Genomic DNA, 21,620 nt, shown 5'->3' with positions numbered 1-21,620 from the left:
CACCTCCAGGCCTTTTATCTGCTTGACTGGTCATGGGGTACCCAGGAAACAGGCCCCACCTGGCCATGCAGCTGCTTGTCAGCCATTCGTTCCATTACTTATGAGCCACCAATGATGGGGGGGGGGGTATGCCACTGGCTGTCCTTTCTGAATGGTTCATGCCCCACTTTTGTCAGACTCCTTGAATTACAGCTGAAAGTCCTGACTTCACTCCCATCTGGGTGTGTTTCATCTCAACTTCAATGTGGTGGTGTACAGAGGCCAACTGCCAAAACAGTTATCCTTGTTCCGATATTTCTGGCCCTGACTGTACATGCACTATTAAAGCAGTTTCTACAACCACATTAACGAAAGTTAGTACACCAGTGTGAGTGAGCTACGTCAACAACCCCTCTGATTCTTTGACTTCAGTGGAGGTTGGCAGTGTCAAACCCTTGCTACAAAAAGAACAAACAGAACTACCCCAAAATTCACATCATCCATGAACTAAACCTGTCAGGCTATTTATATAATCACATTCTGAATTTATATTGCCCTTGTTCTATTCTGCACCCAGCAAGACCCTTTGTGATCTTTTTATTGGCACTTTAAAAAACAGAATGATGTTGCAGTAACACCATTCAGACATAAGTGTTAATAGGTGCAATACTTTTTAATCCGATTGTTCTGTGCTGCTTTCCTTGGATTCCCAGACAGAGAATGAAATAAGAAGTCCTTGAAGATAGAATCATCGCAGCAGGGTTCTTGCTGCTACCAGTCTTCTCAAGTCCTCTAAGGCTACAAGCCTGTCAACTGTCCACCAATGAGCTGTAGGATGTTGTGGGAGTGCTATTCCACTGGCAGAATGGCACACCCCCAAAGGAGTCCCTGGAAGGCTGAGGGAAAGCTCCATCAGCATAGATGCACCACCTGCGATGCTTCACCAGGGGGAAGGGGTAGATCAGTGGATGTCTTCGATCTGCAGGATCCAAAGCCCACTCATTGCCCTAACATGCCACTCACAAGGGGGAAACTCTATGCCAACCCTACACTAAACTAAGCCCATGGTGTTAAGGGGAGGGTTTTTTTTTTTTTAGAAAACAACAGGAATAGGGGGTATTCACATTGGTCTTAGAACCCTTAGCAGACAAAATCCGTAAAGAACTAGATCAATATGGTGTGAGGATAAACTCATATCCTCATACGATAAGCCTTTATGCGGACGACATTGTTGTATATACAGAACAGCCGATAGTAGCTGCAGCTAAAATGAATTCTGGCTGATTTTGCACAAGCGGCAGGCCTATGTGTTAATTATTCAAAATCAGAGGCCATGATTTTCAATATAGCACCAAAAATACAACACCAATTCTCTGATCTGATGGAGATCCCAGTGGTCCATACTATGTTTCGTTATGTAGGGATACAAGTTGCAAAAAAATCTAAATGAACTATACAAAGCAAATTATGGAAAGGTTTGGAAAGACATCAACAGGGACATAAGACGATGGAGGCTAATGAAGCTCTCTATAATGGACAGACTGATGGCAGTAAAGATGATAGTCCTCCCTCGCCTTATGTTCCTTTTTCGAACATTCCCAGGGTATATCCCTCAGAAGCATTTAAATAAATGGCAGAAAAAATTAATTCCTTTATTTTTGCTACAAAATGCCCAAGGATTAGAGCAGCTCTAGTCTACCTGCAAGCACAGTAGGGGATTTGGGAGATACCGAATTGACAACTCTATTATGATGCTTGTCAACTTCAGCAGGCAATCCCATAATTTTAAAAGATGAGGGAAAGCAATGGGTTTCAATGGAAAATAGAGATAAAGGGAATACCATTAAGCGATCACCTATTGCTAAAAAACAAAACTAACCTTAGGTGCCTAGTTGAAAATAGGTTTACACAAACCACTTGCCAGAGCTGGACAAGGTGGGCAGCAAAATTGTCTCTGGGGACATCACGCTAGTCCCAGTGGAAAGTCACCTTAATTTCCATAATAAGGCCAGGATGTATAATTTCGCTGAATGGAAAGAAGGGGGCTCCATTGGCTGTATCAATTTTATGAGGAGGGTCAATCAATAAAAATGGAGGCTTTAAAAGAATAGTTGGACAACATAACATTGCCCTGGTTTTTGAGCTGCCAACTCCGGTCCTTTTTTAGTTCCCCTACAGTGAAAAACGAAGCCACTAGAAGCCTATGTTTGAAAAACTAATGGTAGGGAACTCGGGAGTGACCCGGGGATTTATTTCTGTAACATACAAACAGTTCCTTCACTCCACATTTGATTTAACCACTCCACAAGAAACTTGGTGGAAAACAAACTGGAACTTTAAAGTAGGTGACTATGACTGGCAACAACTATGGGACAAGCCTCCGTATAAATCAGTATCAGTTTGAACTAGAGAGATGTCACTGAAAATCGTTCATGGGTGGTATCTGACTCCAAGGCATCTCTCACTTAATGACACACTCAATTTCTCCTCAGTGTTGGTGCCAGGAGTCAGGAACATACCAGCACATGCGGTGGGATTGTGCAGAAGTCCAACCATTCTGGCAGGCAGTGGCAGTAGAGATTGGCTATTTCACAAACCAAAATATCCCACATATGCCAAGTCTAGCAGTATTAAATTTGTATATAGGGGAGGCCAGTGATTTAAACAGTAAGGAACTGATTAGTCAGTTATTTGTAGCTACCAGATCCACGATAGCTAGTTTTTGGAAGGGATTCACCTTCCAGGGATTAGATTATTGGTATGCCATGGTTGCCATAATGGTTGCCAAACTGCCATAATGGAAAAATATTGCATAAATTGAAGGTAGCCAGGGGTCAAAGTAAACACAATTCATTTTATGCAATATAGTTTGACTTTATCACATATATGAATAGAACAGAACATCAACATTTGATTCCCTAGCACTATAAAACCCTATGGCTCTTATAAGGAAGAAAATAGATGAAGAATAATCCTGAGTCTGTCTGATAAAATATCTAGTTGCACCAACAAGAATTACCTGTGACCTTTGTTTACCCATTAAAATATAAGTGTATGGTAGGAAGATAGAATCCTGATGGAATTAGTTTTATTTTAGTTTTGATTTTGGTTTGGTTTGGTTTTGCATTGTTAATACTACTGAAATTCAATAAAAATTTTGTAAAAAACAAACAGGACTAGGGGGAAGATGGAAAGGCTGGCACAAGCCAGCAGGGCTTAGGGAGTGGCAGTTCCTCTGCCATGAATCCCACCCAGCCACACTTGACCATCAGAGGATTTCTCTGTTCAGGACTTTAATCTCCAAGGCTTTCACTAAGATTCTAAACACATTCACAGTCCCATTTGTTTCAGTGTAGCTTCTTTCCAAGCAAATATTTTTAGGATTTCAGCCTTGGTCTACACTGGCATGCCACTGTTACAATCCTTAGCATTTAGCTCCTCAGTGCAATTCAACTTTTTTCCTTGTGCCTGTTCAGCCTGCCATTAAAGCCTTGGTGGCAGAGCACACGCTTTGCATGCAAAATATCCTAAGTTCAAGCCCTGACTTCTCCACCAAAAAGGCTCAGGTAGCAGATGATGTGAAATACCTCTGCCTGAGACCCTGTACAGCAGCCTCCCCCAATCTGGTCCCCTCCAGGTATGTCAGTCTACAACTCCCAATTATGCTGGCTGGGGGATTCTGGGGTTGTAGGCCAACACATCTGGAGGGCACCAGGCGCACTGGAGGGCACCCGTTGCCAGTCAGAATAGACAATACTGGCCTAGATGGACAAATAATCTGGCCTAGTATAATGGTGGACTATATTCCTAATAGTCCGGAAGACATTCACTCTAATTCCCCTAGAACACTCTCTCTTTTAGTAAGAATTTTAAAGGCGCAATCCTATGCATGTTTAGACAGAAAAAGGTCCTTTAACTAGGGCTGTGCACGGACCCCCCAGCTCTCTTCAGAGGCCGATTCAGAGATTCCGAATTGTTCCTGACCGGCTTCGGACTCTGGATCTGAAGTGAGATCCGGACACCCAAATTGCTGCCCACTAAGCTGCGCGAGCCCCCTGCCCCTTACCCATTTACTATGGCCCATTTACACCCGTAACATTGCGTAAATGACTGCCTTACAGCCACCATTTCCAAAGATTTGATACACGGAAAAAGACGAGTTGCCATTTTAAAAGAAAATGATGACTCCCTTGAAGAGGTTGATGGCTGCAGGCATTAGTGACGGGTCCAGGTAAGGCGGGCAGCTTGTGCTCATTAGGCACATCTAGGGGTGGTGGTTCCCTGATCGGCCTGAAGCAATTTGGATCAATCCGAACCACTTTGACCTGATCCTGACCTGCTTTGGATCTGGACCAATTTGGGCCAAATCACCCCAGTTCGGCTCGGAAGTTGGATCCTGATCTGAAGCAATGCACAATCCTAACTACAATTCCCAGCTTGCCCCAGACAGCCATGCTGGCTGGGGAATGTTGGGAGTTGTAGGACCTTTTTCTTTCTAAACATGCATAGGATTGCACACTAAGAGAACAACATAGCAAGGGCCCACTCTCAAGCTTATGTCTATACATGCTTTTATATCCAGGCAAACCATCTTCAGAAAACAAGGTACAAAGATTTGCTTATATTACTGGTTATATGAGAACTGTCTATTTCCAATATTTTAGGTGACTATTCTATGGCCTCTGTGTGAGCTCCAACTTCAAATTCCCCCTCCCAGACCCTGCAGAAAGTTCCACATCACTCACCTTCTCGATAATGGAGCTCTGACATCAGGAAAGGTGAAAAGGGAGCAGAGCAGAGGTCTTAGAACTGCAGAATCCAAAGCCCTCCTCGTCCCTGAACATGACCCCACCATGGAGGATATTTACACCAGCCCATTTTGTTTTTTAAGCCCAAACAGTATTCCTCCCTCATTTCTGCTCTGCTGGCAGGATCCCAGCAGGGCTTTGGATATACTGGACATACTGTGAACCGCTCAGAGAGCTTTAGCTATACTGTAGCCAAAGTTTAGCTATAGCTAAACTATAGCTAAAATAGTTTGGGAAACTATTTATTTACTAAATGTAGTAAATAAATAGGATGCTTTGACCTCGGAGTGTTCCAGCTCAGGAGGTTAGATTGACCTGCCCATTCCTGTTCTGTATGAAGTGGCTATTTAGAATCAAGCAAACAATAATTTGGGCCACAGATGTATCTAGCATTAATCAGAAATGTGTGCAACACTTTAGCAAACAATCTAGAGTTTAATTGTCTCCTTCATACCTTGGTGGGATGTTGCTTTAGCACATGGAAGACACTTTCTCAGCTGTGGCGTTAAAACTACAATCAGAACTACCAAGCCTCCAATGCCCGCTCCCACCACTCCGATTATTGTTCCAATGGATTCTTCTATGCCAAACAGTCCTGAGAGGAAATGCATAGAGTCATCAGAAATCTATCATATTGAATATAGAGAAGCACAAACAAAATGTTGCAGTGTATTTCGTGTGTGTGTGTTACCCGAGTGTATGGCTGAGGGGGTTGGAAAATAAAAGTTAGCATCTAAGACAGGAGTCCCAATACACCGTCCAATAGCCAAAGCTAGTCTTAAGTCTTATTTCATGTGAAAAAAAATTTTCTTTTATTTTGAAATTGTATTCTTATTTTTTTAACATTTTAAAAATGCAACCACTCTGTATGTAAGTAGATTGAGCATCTGTGTGCATAGATTGGCCTGGGGGGAGTTCTTGCCGTTTACTCAGCCCCACATCTGGCCTGAAATATAATAGCGGATACATTTCAGGGCTGCTGTAAGCTACTCTCTTAGAATACTCAGAGCTTCAGCTCTTCAACCTACAATAAGGGTATGCGAGTGGACTACACTGCAGGGTTGTTGTATACTACTCCCTCAGTCCAACCTGCATTGGAGGGATAAAAATGATGGATAAGAAGGTAAGGTTGTTGTATGCTACTCCCTCAGCTTCAACCCTATGTGCAGTAGGGGTCTAATACCTCTGGACACTTCAGGGTTACTAAAACCACTTAGGGCCTGGTTTGCTGCATTCAGTGTTCACTAAACTGCTCAGCTGTCATTATTTATTTATTTAGGGCACAATCCAATGCATATTTAGACAGGAAAAAGGCCTACAACTCCCAGCATACCCCAGCCAGCCATGCAAGCTGGGCATACTGAGAGCTGTAGGCCTTTTTTCTTCTAAACATGCATTGGATTGCACTTAGTCACTCTTTCCCAGCTACAGCCCCTTCCAACCTGCAATATGTGGACAGTGAACTCCATTTGCATTGGAATTTGCATTCACAACATTATTTATGTAATATTTTGCAGTTAATAAGAACTGAATTAGAAGGACCAGGAACTCTTTGTGCCACCTTCTGGATTTTCGGGTGGGGTGGGGTGGAGGAGGAGAATGAACACACCAGTACCCAATCCCAGCTGTATTAAAATCTTTGCTTTCTCCTTTGGTTTCTATGGGCAGCTCTCACTTCTGCTCTGGGGACATTTAAAAATATCTTCTCATTATGGGAGCAATACTATGGCCGCTAGACAGTGGCTAGACGGCCATAGGATATGCTGTTTTCCAGGAATCGACCTCGGAGCCAGTGCTCCGAGGTCGGTTCCTGGAAAACTGACCTCCCCCCATGTCCGTGCTGCCTCTGAGGCAGTGCGGAGAAACCCTGTCCTCTGTGCTCAGAAGAGGAGCGTGGAGCAGCTGAAAAGGGGCAGGGCTGGCGGTGTTCCAGGGTGGGGAGAGTGGATCTGCATGTACAGATCCTATGTGTCGTACAGCAGCCTCATCTCCCGCTCGCCCCCCCCCCCCCCCGTGACTTGCCCCCCCAAAAATCGGCTGTCTAGCAGAAATAGCAGGGCAGGAGAGGTGCGGAGGGAATGATCCCCCTGTGCTTCTCCTGCCTTGCTTTGGATAGGCAGTTGCCTCTGAGTTCGAAGGTGGCCACCTGTCTAGATAGGATTGCGCCCAAAGTGACCTATCCATACAGTGAGACAATTCTTTCTACACTTTATATATCTATGTGTAACAAGTGGGAGAGGTAACGAGTGGGGTACCACAGGGCTCAGTCCTGGGACCAGTGCTCTTCAACATTTGTATTAATGACTTGGAGGAGGAGGTGCAGGGAATGCTGATCACATTTGCAGATGACACAAAATTGGGCGGGATAGCTAATACTTTGGAAGACAGAAACAAAATTCAAAGTGAACTGGACAGACTGGAGAACTGGGCAGAAAACAACAGAATGACATTTAATAGGGATAAATGCCAAGTTCTGCACCTAGGAAAAAGAAACCAAGTGCACAGTTACAAGATGGGGGATACATTTGCGGGATACTTGGCTCAACAACACTACAAGCGAGAAGGATCTTGGAATTGTTGTTGATCACAAGCTGAATCTGAGCCAACAATGTGATTTGGCTGCAAAAAAGGGCAAATGCTAGTTTGGGCTGCATTAATAGAAACATAGCTTCCAAATCCCGGGAAGTACTAGTTCCCCTCTACTCGGCACTGGTTAGGCCTCATCTGGAGTACTGTGTCCAGTTCTGGGCACCACACTTTAAGAAGGATGCAGACAAACTGGAGAGGGTTCAGAGGAGGGCAACAAAGATGATCAGGGGACTGGAAACAAAGCCCTATGAAGAGAGACTGAAAGAACTGGGCATGTTTAGCCTTGAGAAGAGAAGACTGAGGGGAGATATGATGGCACTCTTCAAGTACTTGAAAAGTTGTCACAGAGAGGAAGGCCAAGATCTCTTCCTGATCATCCCAGAGTGCAGGACATGGCATAATGGGCTCAAGTGACAGGAAGCCAGATTCCAGCTGAACATCAGGAAAAACTTCCTGACTGTTAGAGCAATACGACAATGGAACCAATTACCTAGGGAGGTAGTGGGCTCTCCCACACTGGAGGCGTTCAAGACGAGGCTGGACAGCCATCTGTCAGGGATGCTCTGACTTGGATTCCTGCGTTGAGCAGGGGGTTGGACTCGATGGCCTTGCAGGCCCCTTCCAACCCTACTATTCTATGATTCTATGTGTCTTTGTACTCTTGTTCCAGCTACTCCATTCTGTTCCTACCTCCCACCCAGCTATCGGTTTTCTTCCTCTCACTCATTTAACATTCCATGCCACTGAATTATTATCCGGCTGTTTGGGGGAGTGTGTGGGGGTTATCCCTTAGGCCTCCCCCCGCTACAGACTTTTTGGTATTCCGAAAACCTTGGGGTTACCTGGGTGAAGTGTGTTCAACCTGTTCTAGATGTGTTCCCACTTTCCCTAAAGGATCAGGTTCTGGTGGTGCTTATTGATTCAGCGTTGCCATCGGGCTCAATTGACCTCTGTGGCTTAGACCATTTTTTATCAGCTTTGGCTGATATACCAGCTGTGACATTACCTGGATGGAGTTAGCTTGGCCACAATTACCCATGCTCCTGTCACCTTCTGTTTGGACTGTTACAATATGTTGCACACAAGGCTGCCTTTAGAAATAGTTTGCAAACTGGAGTTGGTCCAAAATAGGGCTGCTAGATTATTAACTGGAACTGGATGGGTTGACTGTATTATGTCTCTGCTTTGTCAGCTACGCTGACTCCCAGTTTGTCTCTGGGCCCAATTTAAAGTGCAGGTTTCACACTGTAAAAGCCCAATGGGCTTGGGATTTAAACACCGCCTTCTACCATATGTACCTACCAGAATCTTAAGATCTTCAGAAGCAGTACTCTGAGTACCCTTGCAGAAAGAAGTGAGGTGGCTAACTAATAGGGAGAAGGCCTTTTAGGTAGTGGCAATTATGGAACAGTCTTTCCAGAGCAGTTCACCTGGTGCCATTCCTGTGGCCTTTTCAGCACCAGGTGAAGACTTTTTTTGTTCACCCAGGCCTTTTTTTTTTTTTAATAAGTCATGCAGTCTTAGAATAAGCTTTAAAATCTGTGTGTTTAATTTTGGAGTGCTGTTAGTTTTGTTTTGTTGTCATCTTTTATGTTGGTTTTGATTGTATGATTTTATGTTCTATTTTGATTTAAACTGGTTGTAATGTTTTTTTTTTTTACTGTAAAAAAACCCAGAGAACTTTGTTATGACATGTCAGGGTTGGATTGGAGCCCATAGAGCCCCAAAGCAGTTCTGATTCTGAGGAAGAGATAGAAACCCTGGGAGAGGAACCTGCGCGCGGTTCAGAGGTGCCGCTGGAGGGAGAGCCCCTCCCTCCTCACATTCCTGAGAGTGGTAGTGACCCTGGCAGGCAGGGGGAGGGACTTCGGGATGCGAGGCGCCACGCAGGGACAAGCGGGAGATGGAGGGCGCCGAGAGCAGGCGCTCAGCCCGCTTGGCGCAATGTCAACAGCTGCTCCCCGATGCCCCACAGGAAAGGGGTGGACTTTTGCTTCCTAGCTCTTAAGTTCAGAGGCTACCCACCTTTCCCCTCCAAAATGGAGACCAACTGCTTCCCTAAGGCTACTCCGGATAGGCAGCTCTCTTAAGTTTCCCTCACTAGGCTCAGGCAGTTAGCATCTGTAAGCGTCATTAGGTAGAATGGAAATAAAGCCTCGGAAAAGAGCCCTATCTCTGCGTGTTGATTCTGGCTACTTGAGGATTTCAGAAGGCAGCAAGGGCGCTCCCGACATGGCAAGGCATACAAATGTCATAATAAACAAACATTACCCCGAGTCTACTGATGCCTCTCTCTTGGTGCAGTTCTGTCTACATAAGAGCAAGCACGTTAAGGCTCAAATTAGTAGTATATACGATGGTAAGGAAAACTTTGGTTCTTTTTAATTTCTAGGTTTGCAAAACTGCTCTTGGGCCTTTAACAGCAGTTTGGGCTCTAGAAATAAGCAGGTATTGCTTTTCATGGAATGGAGATAAACATTTTCATTTGCTAATGTTTGCAGATGAAGCTACTGTTAAAGGCACAGGAGCAGTGCCTGGAGAAGGATAAACAAATTCTGGTGCATATATTTAGGGCCGCAAATGCTAATTGGTTCAGCTAGTAGATTAATTATTTTATACAGTTAACCATCAGGGCTATGATGAGAAGGAAAAATTTAACATCATGATTTGATTCAGCAAATGTTTTCTACAACTCGTGTTGAATTAGCCTTATACTTAATCCTGTGTTTAATAGATGACTTAATAGAGATGGGCATGGGGTTGCTGTACTCAGAATGACAAAACACTTCTATGCCTTTAGCAAAGAAGAGAGAATTTTAGCAGACACGGCTTCTTCCATTCCCTGGAGCACTATGATGGAAGGTGGGGACTACTTACGTGCTTTGCTGAATCAAGAACAGACAATTTTTTACTGGAATGTAGATGCACTGGACACCACTAGATGTCACCCAAGTTTTAAGTAGCAGCACTGCACTGGTTCCATTTCCCTCAATACTTTTTCTTTCAGCTTTTATGCTTGAGATAAATATATGGAGATTCTTGGGCAGAAGAACTGAATAAAGCAATCTGATTGGATATAATAGCAAGGCTGCAATCCATACTTACCGGGAAACATGGCCCGTTGTAGTAATTTCAATAAACATGCATAGGATTGGTTGCAGATAGAATTTAAGTCAATTAATTCTCTATGGATGGGGCTTGGACTAGACTATTTTAAGTGCAAAATTCCTTAGGTTATGAAAATATCTCCTTAGATAAATGGGGACTGTGAATAGCTTGGGCCTTTTAAAAATAGTGTGAAAAAGCCATGTGCGTGTGTGTGTGTGTGTATTAGGTCACTGAATGTGACTTAGGGTGCAATGCTATGGGGATAGGCGGGAGCCTCCGAACTCGGAGGTGACCGCCTATCCAATGCAGGGCAGGAGAAGCACAGAGGGGATCATCGCCTCCATGCTTCAGCTGCCCTACATTTGTGGCTAGACAGCCTATTTCGGCTGTCTAGCTGCGGCAGGGCAGAGTGGGGAAGGAAGCTGACGTATGACACGTAGGATGTGTCATACAGGCATTTCCACCTTCCCCGCCCCGGAACACCTCCAGGAATTCCCCGTTTTGGCTTCTCTATGCTCCTCTTCGGAGCACGGAGCTGTTCCATACTGCCTATGAGGCATCACGGAAGGGGGGAAAGGTCAGTTCTCCAGGAACTGACCTTGGAGTGTGGGCTCTGAGGTCGGTTCCCGGAAAACCAGATATCCTATGGCCGTCTAGCCACTGACTAGCAGCCATAGGATTGCTCTCTTAGGTGGGTTTAGGGTGGCCACTTACACATTGCTAAAAAAGAGGAATTGCTTCACCAGAAAGGAGGACTTAAGAAGACACCAATTTGCTTAATATTTGCATATTCAAATGTATATTTCTGTGGCCCCCTTTCTGGGGGCCTTTTCACAGGGCCTTTTCTGTGGTGGCCCCCACTCTGTGGAACTCCCTCCCTAGGTAACTCCATCATGCCCCCTCTTTAATGAGCTTCCGTCGTGCATTAAAAACGTGGTTGTTCAGGCAGGCATTTGGGGTGGGTTAGGGTATTTAAAAAAAAAATTTATGGTAGAATTTTATTGTTTTAAATTGTTTTATGGTATGTTGTACATTGCCCAGAGTGGCTGGGTGACCAGCCAGATGGGCGATTAATAAATTTAATAATAAATAAATAATAAATATGTATAGGTGTAAATTTAGAAATAATAACCATAATTTAAATAGAAATTCAATACATCTTACCCTAGTGGGGAAGACTGACCAGGTGTCCTGTGTCCCTACTCAGTCTGCTGTCCAGGTGCTAACTGTGGATGGCCAACTTCAAGGCCCTTGCTACTCTCCCTTCTTATGGTTTGTTTCCTTTAAAGTGGACTTGGACTGAACAGCCCTTAAAATAGAAGATGCCTTCAAACAGGGGACCAAGAAAGACACATGGCCACCTTAAAGGCAAGACTGGGAGAAAATAAAGGGTGTGTGTGTGTGCTAACAGATTAACTTTTCCAGGTTACAGTGAAAAGGAAGAGATATGTAGATACAAGTGGAGAAACAGCAAGGAGTAATACTTGATGCAGACGGTGTTATAAAAATCAGTGCAGAGGCTTAGGGCACATCCACATTAAAGACAGAGGCTGCAATCCGGTGCACACTTACTTGGGAGTAAGCCCTATTTGAACGCAGTGGGACTTACGTCTGAATAAAAATGCATAGGCTGTGTTGCACAACTGGTTTAACAGTCATTCCCTTTCCCAAGGGAACCTTATCTTAAGCTGTGTGAGAGGAGTTCATACTTTGTAATAGAAAATTCACAGCACTTTCACCAAATTACAGTTCCCAGGATGCACTGAAGAAAGAATTCATTGGCAATTACAGTAGTATAAAACCAATGTAAGCCTGCAATGTAGGTTTGGCATTAATGAGCGTGGTGATGTGATCGTAACAAATGAACTGAAAGGTACTTTTCATCTCTAATTGCTGCTACTCATTTGAAGTGAGGAATGTTGTTCAAAAGGGTTCTACTTCCAAAAAAGCAACAGCTTCTGTTATAAAATGGAAGAATAATCACCAAGGGCACATGCATATTTACATGGAAAAAAGTCCTATGCATAGGATTGCATCCTAAAGGGGTCTTGTTATCATCTGTCAGATGAAGCAAGAGAGCTGAAAGCAATAATATTGGCGGCATAATTAAGCTCCTGCTTTGCTTAGGTTTTTGGGAAAGTGGGATAGAAATTTTTGTGATTAAATAAATAAAGTATTTATTTATATCCCAGGGTAGCACCAAGAAAGGCAGCTAACAATAAAACACACATTAAAAACAACATCTTAATTAAAACATAACATAAAAGCAAATAAATTAAAAACACACAATAAAAGAAATAAACAGCACCCATCTAATTAAACCCCCCTTCAGCAACAGACGAGCTGTATGCCAAAGGTCTGTCTGAATAACAACATTGTTGTTGTTGTTGTCGTCTGTTGTTGTTATTTGTATACCATGTTCTCTGCTGTCAAGCAGCACCTGAAGCTATGCATCTCTGAAGGATGTGTAGTTTGGGGCCAGTTAACATATCCATGTGCATAATCACTTGTGGATTGTGGCCCCAGGTGATGACTAGTTTGTGTGAATGAGCTGAAGATAGATCTTTCGTATTGCCCCCATGTCATCTCAGATGCAGCACTTCTTGACGGAGACAGTTCACACTTTTGGCTGGACGTCATCACTGCCACACTGAAGGCATTCAAGATGAGGCTGGACAGCCATCTGTCAGGGATGCTCTGACTTGGATTCCTGCATTGAGCAGGGGGTTGGACTCGATGGTCTTATAGGCCCCTTCCAACTCTACTATTCTATGATTCTATGATCAGGTGACACGCGATCAAGTGGCGTACATACATATATGAACCAGCCCTCAGGTTTCATATGACACTGAATGGCCATTTCTAGTATACCCTAAATGCCAGATCATCGGAGAAACACGTCACTGGCCATGTCATTCTGTGTTTGTGCCTTAGGGCCTGACTCTGTGGGTGTTTTGCTGACCATTTGGACATCCTTTGCGGCTCATGATGTCATGGTCAGTCTGTAACCACCCTGTGGTGAAGCTGCATTTTGCAGAGTCCATTTAAACTCCATTTTTCTCCGTTAATTTGGCATTTAATTTAATTTTTCTCCTGCACCCCTGAGGTTCAGCTGCTGTGTGCCCCTCCCTCCGCTTTATATTCGGTATGATTGGGCATTCATAGGGGCGTGTCTTTCACCTGGCCATGACCTCGGTAGCCTAGGTAACTAGAGTAACTAGCCTGCCTTTCCAACTCCTCAAAGTGCTAGAGCGCTCTTCCATGCCTTCAGAATCCTGATGAACTTCCTTTTTGCCAGTGGGGGTAACCAGCCTCCATTTCCCAGCCCGTCCCATTGAGAGCCATGATTATGCACTTCTCTGTTGCTTGTGTTACTTCACTGCTTCTCTGCAGGGAGGGAAGGGGCTGGCTGGAGGTGCCTCCCTCTGCTAGTGGCTGCTGCTGCTGCTCCCTCTGCTGGCCTCCTCTCCACCCTCCCCTGCTTTCTTTAGTTTTCACTGTATTGCCTTATTGATACAGCAAAATACCAGAGCTGCAGGCTCCCACTCCTCTGGCCGGCTTCTCTCCCTAAATAGCTAGTACTTGAAACAGCATGGCTCTTTTTTTCTAAATGGGAAAAAGACGCTAGAGATTCTCAGTGGGGGGAAAGCAGGCAACAGAGGCTGCAAACTGAGAATGGGTGATGCAGCTAGATTGCTGTATTTACTCCCTGGAAAAGGAGAAAGGGGCCCTGACTGTTGGCTGGAATGAGGCAAAATTGAGCTGGTGGGGTGCTCTCATGGGGAGCCTTCAGATGCTGTCAGGGATAATAACGTGGTAGCAGGAGGGAGCCTGGACAGGGGCAGGAAACAAGCCTCTCTCATTGGTTGAGCAGCACCTACCGGGTTGATGGCATTTGGTTCTACTCCCCCCACCCAACCCAGAAGTATGTTGCTTTCAAGCTCTGTGTGACCCATGAAAAGTGGATTTTAAGGTATGGTACATTCAGCTTTTCTTGCTTCATGTGTCCCTGACTGACAGACCAAAGACAATTCCAATTATCTGGATAATACTCCAATGCACTTCTCATTCCGTTGTCATGACCATCCCCTCCTAATCACACAATCCTGGATATTTCAGAACGGATTTAGAAATGTGTAAGATACAGAAGTGTCTAAGAAGCACAAATCTATACCACATGCTTCAGGCGTGGGCAACTTGTGGACCTCCAGATATTTTGGCCTACAACTCCCGTGATCCCTCACCATTGGCTATGCTGGCTAGGGCTGATGGGAGTTGTAGTCCAAAACATCTGCAGGGCCATGAGTCATCCATGCCTGAACTAGTTTAGTAATAATTCCTTTCTCACAGGGATTACTAAGAACTGTAGTTCTGTGAGGGGAAATAAGGACCTCTAACAGGATTGTGAGCAGCCTCATTGACCTATAGTTCCCAAAATATTTGAGGAAAGCAGCCATGCAATATAAAACTATAGGGTAGTTATGCCCTAAGACTTCTCCTGCATCAGTCAATGTTTTTGTAAGCTGCATAATGTACCATGCTTTCTCAGCTGATGACCAGCTCTAGACCATGTGACTTACTTCCACTTCCCACTTTTTACTGCAAAGCCTAACACAGAAAGAAAGAATTAAAAAACAAATGGAACATTACCCAGTGCCCTCCGGATCCTGAGCTTTGTGCCATCACCTGTCACCGCTTTCCCGCTGGAAAGAATCACCTCACAAAAATAAGTGCCGTGGTCACCAGTTGTTACATTCAAGATGGTCAAAGATGCATCACCGTTGGATAAATTCCCTACCATGAAAAGTCTGGTGTTGTTTGCCAAGACAGTGACATTGTTCTCTAGGAGGTCTGTCTGCCCCTTTTCATCCTCCTTGTACCACTTCACGGTTAGGTTATTCAAAGACGGGCTGTGGGAGCTGTGGAACTGGCACCCAAGGACCACCATTTCACCCTCTTTGGCTTTCTCTTTGTCTGGGGTCTGAGACACAAATGGATGCCATGGCTCAGGAGTCGTTATTCTGTTTGTGTGCAGCATGATAGTGTGGGCAGTGGCAGATGAATTGCTCGAAATGGCTGTGTTCTCCTGTGCTGCATTTCCAGCACCAGCATATACCACTGCAAACAAAGAAAGGCAGATTAATGTTCTTCTGATTTACAAAAGGTAATGATTCTCTAGGGGATGGTGAGATTTTGGGGAAATGTGTGGTTTAGAGATTCAATGCAAGTTAAGAGCCATGCTGGATCAAACCAAGGGTCTATCTAGTCCAGCATTATGTTTACACAGTGACCAACCAGCTGTCGACCAGGAACCCACAAGCAAGACACAAGTGCAAGAGCACCCTCCTGCCCACATTCCCCAGCAAGTATGGCCAGTAAACTGAAACTCAATCCAGACAAGATGGAGGTGCTGTTAGTGGGTGGTTCGTCTGCCCAGCTAGGTGATACTCAACCTGTTCTGGAGGGGGTTGCGCTCCCCCTAAAGGATCACGTTCATAGTTTGGGGGTGCTCTTGGACCCAGAACTGTCACTTGAGGCACAGGTGAACTCAGTGGCATAGAGCACTTTTTATCAGCTTAGGATGGTATACCAACTACGCCCTTATCCGGACAGAGACAGCCTAGCTACAGTTATCCATGCTCTGATAACTTCTTGTCTGGATTACTGCAGTGCGTTATACGTGGGGCTGCCTTTGAAAACGGTCTGTAAACTTCAGCTGGTCCAAAACAGGGCAGCAAGATTGTTAACAGGGACTGGCCAGCGAGCTCATATTACGCCAGTACTTTTTCAGGGGCACTGGCTGCCAGTCCATTTCTGGGCCTGATTCAAAGTGCTGATATTAACATTTAAAGCCCTTAACGGCTTGGGGCCAGGTTATCTGAAGGATCGCCTCCTCCCATATGTGCCTGCCTGGACCTTAAGATCATCCTCAGCAGCCCTTCTGTGTGAGCCCCTGCCAAAGGAAGTGAGGCGGGTGGCTACTAGGAGGAGGGCTTTTTCTGCTGTGGCACCTCAGCTGTGGAATGAGCTCCCTAGTGAGGTTCGCCTGGCGCCTACATTGTATTCCTTTCGGCTCCAGGTAAAGACCTTTTTATTTTCCCTGGCATTTTAGCATTTTAGCTTTCTAGACTTTTAGCTTTCCTGTTTTAAATCTGTATTTTAAATTCCTGCATTGCTGCTCGGTTTTATTGTAGTTTTAATGTTCTATATATTTTAAATTGTTTTATTGTATGCCGTTTGGTTTTAATTTTTGTGAACCGCCCAGAGAGCTTCAGCTATTGGGCAGTATAGAAATGAAATAAATGAAATATAAATAAATAAGCAAGCAAGCAAGCAAGCGGTGTACATAGGCACACTGCCTCTGGTACTGGTGGTAGCACATAGCCATCAGGACTAGTGACCATTGAAAGCCTTCTCCTGGCACCAGAGTGAGCCAGGGGAAGAGGGCAACACATCAGTGCAACATTGGTGGGCCAGATTTTGCCTTGGACCTGAGGTTCCCCACCCCTGTGTTTGAGAAAGGGGGGAATGAAGGAGTGGGGAGGTGGTGGTTTATCCTGTGAGCCTTTCAGAGAGAGAGAGAGAGATTTTCAGTTATTTCCAACTGTAATCCCCCCGAGTTGCCAGATTAGGCCAGCAGTGGTAAGTGCAGGTGCCCATCATGACATTCCCCATAGCAACATCCCCAAGGACTGCAGGCAGTGGTGTTGATCCATATCAGGAAAACCATTTTACCCCATCAGGAGCAGATCTTCTGTAAAGTGAATCGGTTTTAAATGCCCATTCAAGCCCAAGCCAGCCCCAAATATGTTGCATTACAATAGGGAATATATCGTTGCTGAGAAATTAATTTTCTCCCCAATACTGATTGGTGGGAGATTCAGGACAGATAAACCGAAGTACTTCTTCACGCAGTACATAGTTAAACTATGGAATGTGCTACCACAAGACATAGTGACGGTCACCAATTTGGACGGCTTTAAAAGGGGGTTGGATAAATTCCTGGAGAAGAAGGCTATCAACAGCTACCTGATGGCCATTTGCTACCTCCTGTATCATAGGCAGTATGCCTATGTACAGCAGTTGCTGGGGAACATGGGCGGGAGGGTGTTGTTGCAGTCATATCCTGCTTGTGGGTTTCCCCTGGCCAGCTGGTTGGCCACTGGGGGAACAGAAGTTTGGACTAGATGGACCGTGGGTCTGATCCAGCATTGCTCTTCTTATGTTCTTATGTACTGTGAGAATTGTGGCTAAGCCAGGGTGGGCACTTGGAATTTTGAGGGAGTGTCATGGGTGCTCTTAAAAATGGCTGACATGGGGGCCTTGACTATTCATCAAATGGCTGCCATGGTGAGGGTGGCCAATCACAGAATACTCATTTCCTGGAAGGCAAGCTGATGAGACTAAAAGAAAAATAACTTGTCCAAGAACCTAAGTATAAGGCAGAAGTGAGCTCCAAAACACAAAACCACTCTTTTAAACCCAAATAAAGATGGCACAAGGCAGGGGGTAGGGCAGTACTGCATTTTGCAACATGCAAGCTTCCCAGTTGTTGTTTTTAATCAGGAGGACTTGGACTAAATCTCTGCTTGTGTGAATTTGTTTAGATCTTTTTCTAGAACCCGTGTCTTGTATTGCCTGGGATGATTTACGCCAGGCATCTTTCGACCCCCTTGCCCTGTATGCTGAGCCACAAAGATTGCAAAGGGGAAACCAAGTTGTATGGTTTGCAATGGGAAAACCAAGCCACGTGATTTCTGAAGAGTGTAATGATTAAGCTTTTACTGTGAGATTTGCTACAATAAATAAGTCTCACTGATTTTGGGTGTCCTGTGTCAGAATGCCAATTAAATGCCAATTAAAACAGTGCTGGTACTGCAGCCCTGGAAGCCCTGGATCCACTGCACCACTGTAGCCCAGGATATGAAAAGAAAGAACACGTTTCAAACCGCACAGCTTCTTTTTCATCTGTATAGTCAGGATGTGTGTGTGGTAAACCAGTAACTCCCAAGTACAAACGTGAGCATGCAATTAAGGGCTGCGTGAGAATATCTGAACAGCTCATTGCAACCCGGCTGGTGAGATCTCTGTACATGACTGCCATCTCACACCAATTTTTCAACTGCTTACAGGGCAACCTCAGGCCCAGGGGCCAAACCTGTCCCTTCAGAGAGCAAACCCAGCCCTCTGGGGTTTCCCCAATGACCACATCCTCTTTCATTGGACCTGCCCCCTTTCCCCCACCTCCGAAAGTTTGGTGGTTTCCTGCTTTTTCTGCAGCTTCCCCCCCCCTCCCCACTATTCTAAAAGGTTGAAATGCCTCTCCCAAAGCTTAGTTATTGGCAGTAAGACCTCTAAGCTAAAAGATGCTGGTATTTCTGGTATTTTGGCCCTATCCCCTTTTGCCTTTGGCCCCACCTTCCACTGGACTGATATGTCTGAGTTTCCCCTAAATGGAACTTGGCCCTCAGGCTGAACAAGGTTCCCCACCCCTGACTTATTCATTCCATCTGTGCAAGGTCTATTGCATGGTCTGAAAAAGAAATCCCTAAAGTTCTTACATGGTCTAGGCCCAAGATACCTTAAGGAGCACATTCTCCCTTAAGTCCCAGTCTGTCACCTAAGGTCCTCTGAGAGCTACCTACCTTGCCTCATGTGAGACTGGCAGCCACATGCAACAGGACCTTTTCCTCTGCCGCCCCTCATTTGTGGAATGCTCTGCTGGTTGAAATGTGCCTGCTGACCTCTTTGAAGGTCTTTAAGGAGGAATTAAAGACTCTTATTATTCTGGTAGGCCTTCCCTTATTAGAACTCTTGTTCCTTTTGCTGACTCTTGTATACTGTTTTTAAAGCTGTGTGGTTTTAGGCTGTATTGTTTTATTGTTGGATTTTTTTTGGTTAAATTGTTTTTAGTTCAAAGTTGGTTTTGTTGTTGTTGTTCAGTCGTTCAGTCGTGTCCGACTCTTCATGACCCCATGGACCATAGCACGCCAGGCCTTCCTGTCCTGCGCTCTCTCCCGGAGCGTGCTCAAGTTCATATTCATTGCATCCGTGATGCTATCTAGCCATCTCATCCTCTGCCGTCCCCTTCTCCTTTTGCCTTCAGTCTTTCCCAGCATCAGGGTCTTTTCCAGGGAGTTTTCTCTTCGCATTAGGTGGCCAAAATATTGGAGCTTCAGCTTCATTATCTGTCCTTCCAATGAGCACTCAGGGTTGATTTCCTTTAGGATGGACTGATTTGACCTCCTTGCAGTCCAGGGGACTTGTAAGAGTCTTCTCCAGCACTACAGTTCGAAAGCATCAATTCTTCGGTGCTCAGCCTTCCTTATAGTCCAGCTCTCACAGCCATACATTACTACTGGGAAAACCATAGCTTTGATTAGACGGACCTTTGTCGGCAAGGTGATGTCTCTGCTTCTTACTATGCTGTCTAGGTTTGCCATAGCTTTCCTCCCAAGGAGCAAGCGTCTTTTAATTTCATGGCTACAGTCACCGTCTGCGGTGATCTTGGAGCCCAAGAAAGTAAAATCTGTCACTGCTTCCATTTCTTCCCCTTCTATATGCCAGGAAGTGATGGGGCCAGATGCTATGATCTTAGTTTTGTTAATGTTGAGTTTCAAACCAGCTTTTGCACTCTCCTCTTTCACCCTCAACAAGAGGCTCTTGAGATCCTCTTCGCTTTCTGCCATTAGGGTGGTATCGTCTGCATATCGGAGGTTGTTGATAATTCTCCCAGCAATCTTAATTCCGACCTGTGATTCATCCAACCCGGCATTTCTCATGATGTACTCTGCATACAAGTTAAATAAGCAGGGTGACAATATGCAGCCTTGTCATACTCCTTTCCCAATTTTGAACCAATTGGTTGTTCCATGTCTGGTTCTGACTGTTGCTTCTTGACCCTCGTACAGGTTTCTCAGGAGACAGGTAAGGTGGTCTGGTACTCCCATCACTTTAAGAATTTGCCACAGTTTGTTGTGATCCACACAATCAAAGGCTTTAGCGTAGTCAATGAAGCAGAAATAGACGTTTTTCTGGAATTCTCTTGCTTTCTCCATGATGCAGCGAATGTTGGCGATTTGATCTCTAGTTCCTCTGCCTCTTCGAAACCCAGCTTGTACTTCCAATAGTTCTCGGTTCACATACTGCTGAAGCCTAGCTTGTAGGATTTTGAGCATCACCTTGCTGGCATGTGAAATGAGCGCAATTGTGCGGTAGTTTGAACACTCTTTGGCGTTGCCCTTCTTTGGAATTGGAATGTAAACTGACCTTTTCCAGTCTTGTGGCCACTGTTGAGTGTTCCAGATTTGTTGGCATATTGAATGCACTTTAACAGCATCATCTTTTAGGATTTTAAATAGCTCGGCTGGAATACTGCCATCTCCGCTAGCTTTGTTGTTACTAATGCTTCCTAAGGCCCACTTGACTTCACTCTCTAGGATGTCCGGCTCAAGTTCAGTGACTGCACTATCATGGCTATCAGGGACATTAACATCTTTCCTGTATAGTTCTTCTGTGTATTCTTGCCACCTCTTCTTAATCTCATCTGCTTCTGTTAGGTCCCTGCCTTCTTTGTCCTTTATCATGCCCGTCTTTGCACAAAACGTTCCCTTGAGATCTCCGATTTTCTTGAAGAGATCTCTAGTCTTTCCCATTCTGTTGTTTTCCTCGATTTCTTTGCATTGTTCATTTAAGAAGGCCTTCTTGTCTCTCCTTGCTATTCTCTGGAACTCTGCATTCAGTTGGGTATATCTTCCCCTTTCTCCCTTGCTTTTCGCTTCCCTTCTTTCCTCAGCTACTTGTAAAGCCTCATCAGACAGCCACTTTGCTTTCTTGCATTTCTTTTTCTTTGGGATGGATTTCGTTGCTGCCTCCTGAACAATGTTACGGACCTCCGTCCATAGTTCCTCAGGCACTCTGTCTATCAGGTCTAATCCCTGAAATCTATTCCTCACCTCCACTGTATATTCATCAGGGATATGATTTAGGTCATACCTGAACGGTTTAGTGGTTTTCCCGACATTCTTCAATTTAAGCCGAAATTTTGCAAGAAGAAGCTCATGATCTGAGCCACAGTCAGCTCCAGGTCTTGTTTTTACTGACTGTATGGAGCTTCTCCATCTTTGGCTGCAAAGG

The 21,620-nt window shown here is 44.9% G+C and overlaps 1 protein-coding gene across 3 annotated transcripts in view; it reads right to left on the bottom strand.

Annotated features, from left to right (window-relative positions):
• LOC146349623 (uncharacterized) overlaps positions 1-21,620 on the bottom strand; it is a 33,457-nt gene that overhangs the window by 2,415 nt on the left and 9,422 nt on the right. The window contains exons 1-3 of one of the 3 annotated variants that reach the window (XM_084843114.1): positions 19,130-19,326; positions 15,135-15,602; positions 5,242-5,382 (exon numbers count right to left, since the gene is read on the bottom strand). In XM_084843114.1, the coding sequence (XP_084699240.1) occupies positions 5,242-5,382; positions 15,135-15,602; positions 19,130-19,190 (670 nt within the window). In that variant the 5' untranslated portion in view covers positions 19,191-19,326. The other 2 variants (XM_084843113.1, XM_084843112.1) reach the window with 2 other exon arrangements.

The sequence above is a fragment of the Heloderma suspectum genome, chromosome 3 (genome assembly GCF_057233095.1).
Source record: "Heloderma suspectum isolate Gila_16-S chromosome 3, 16-S_ref, whole genome shotgun sequence".
NCBI lineage: Eukaryota > Metazoa > Chordata > Lepidosauria > Squamata > Helodermatidae > Heloderma > Heloderma suspectum.
The sequence above is the reverse complement of the archived record's forward strand: the minus strand, read 5'-3'. Positions and strand labels throughout refer to the sequence as shown.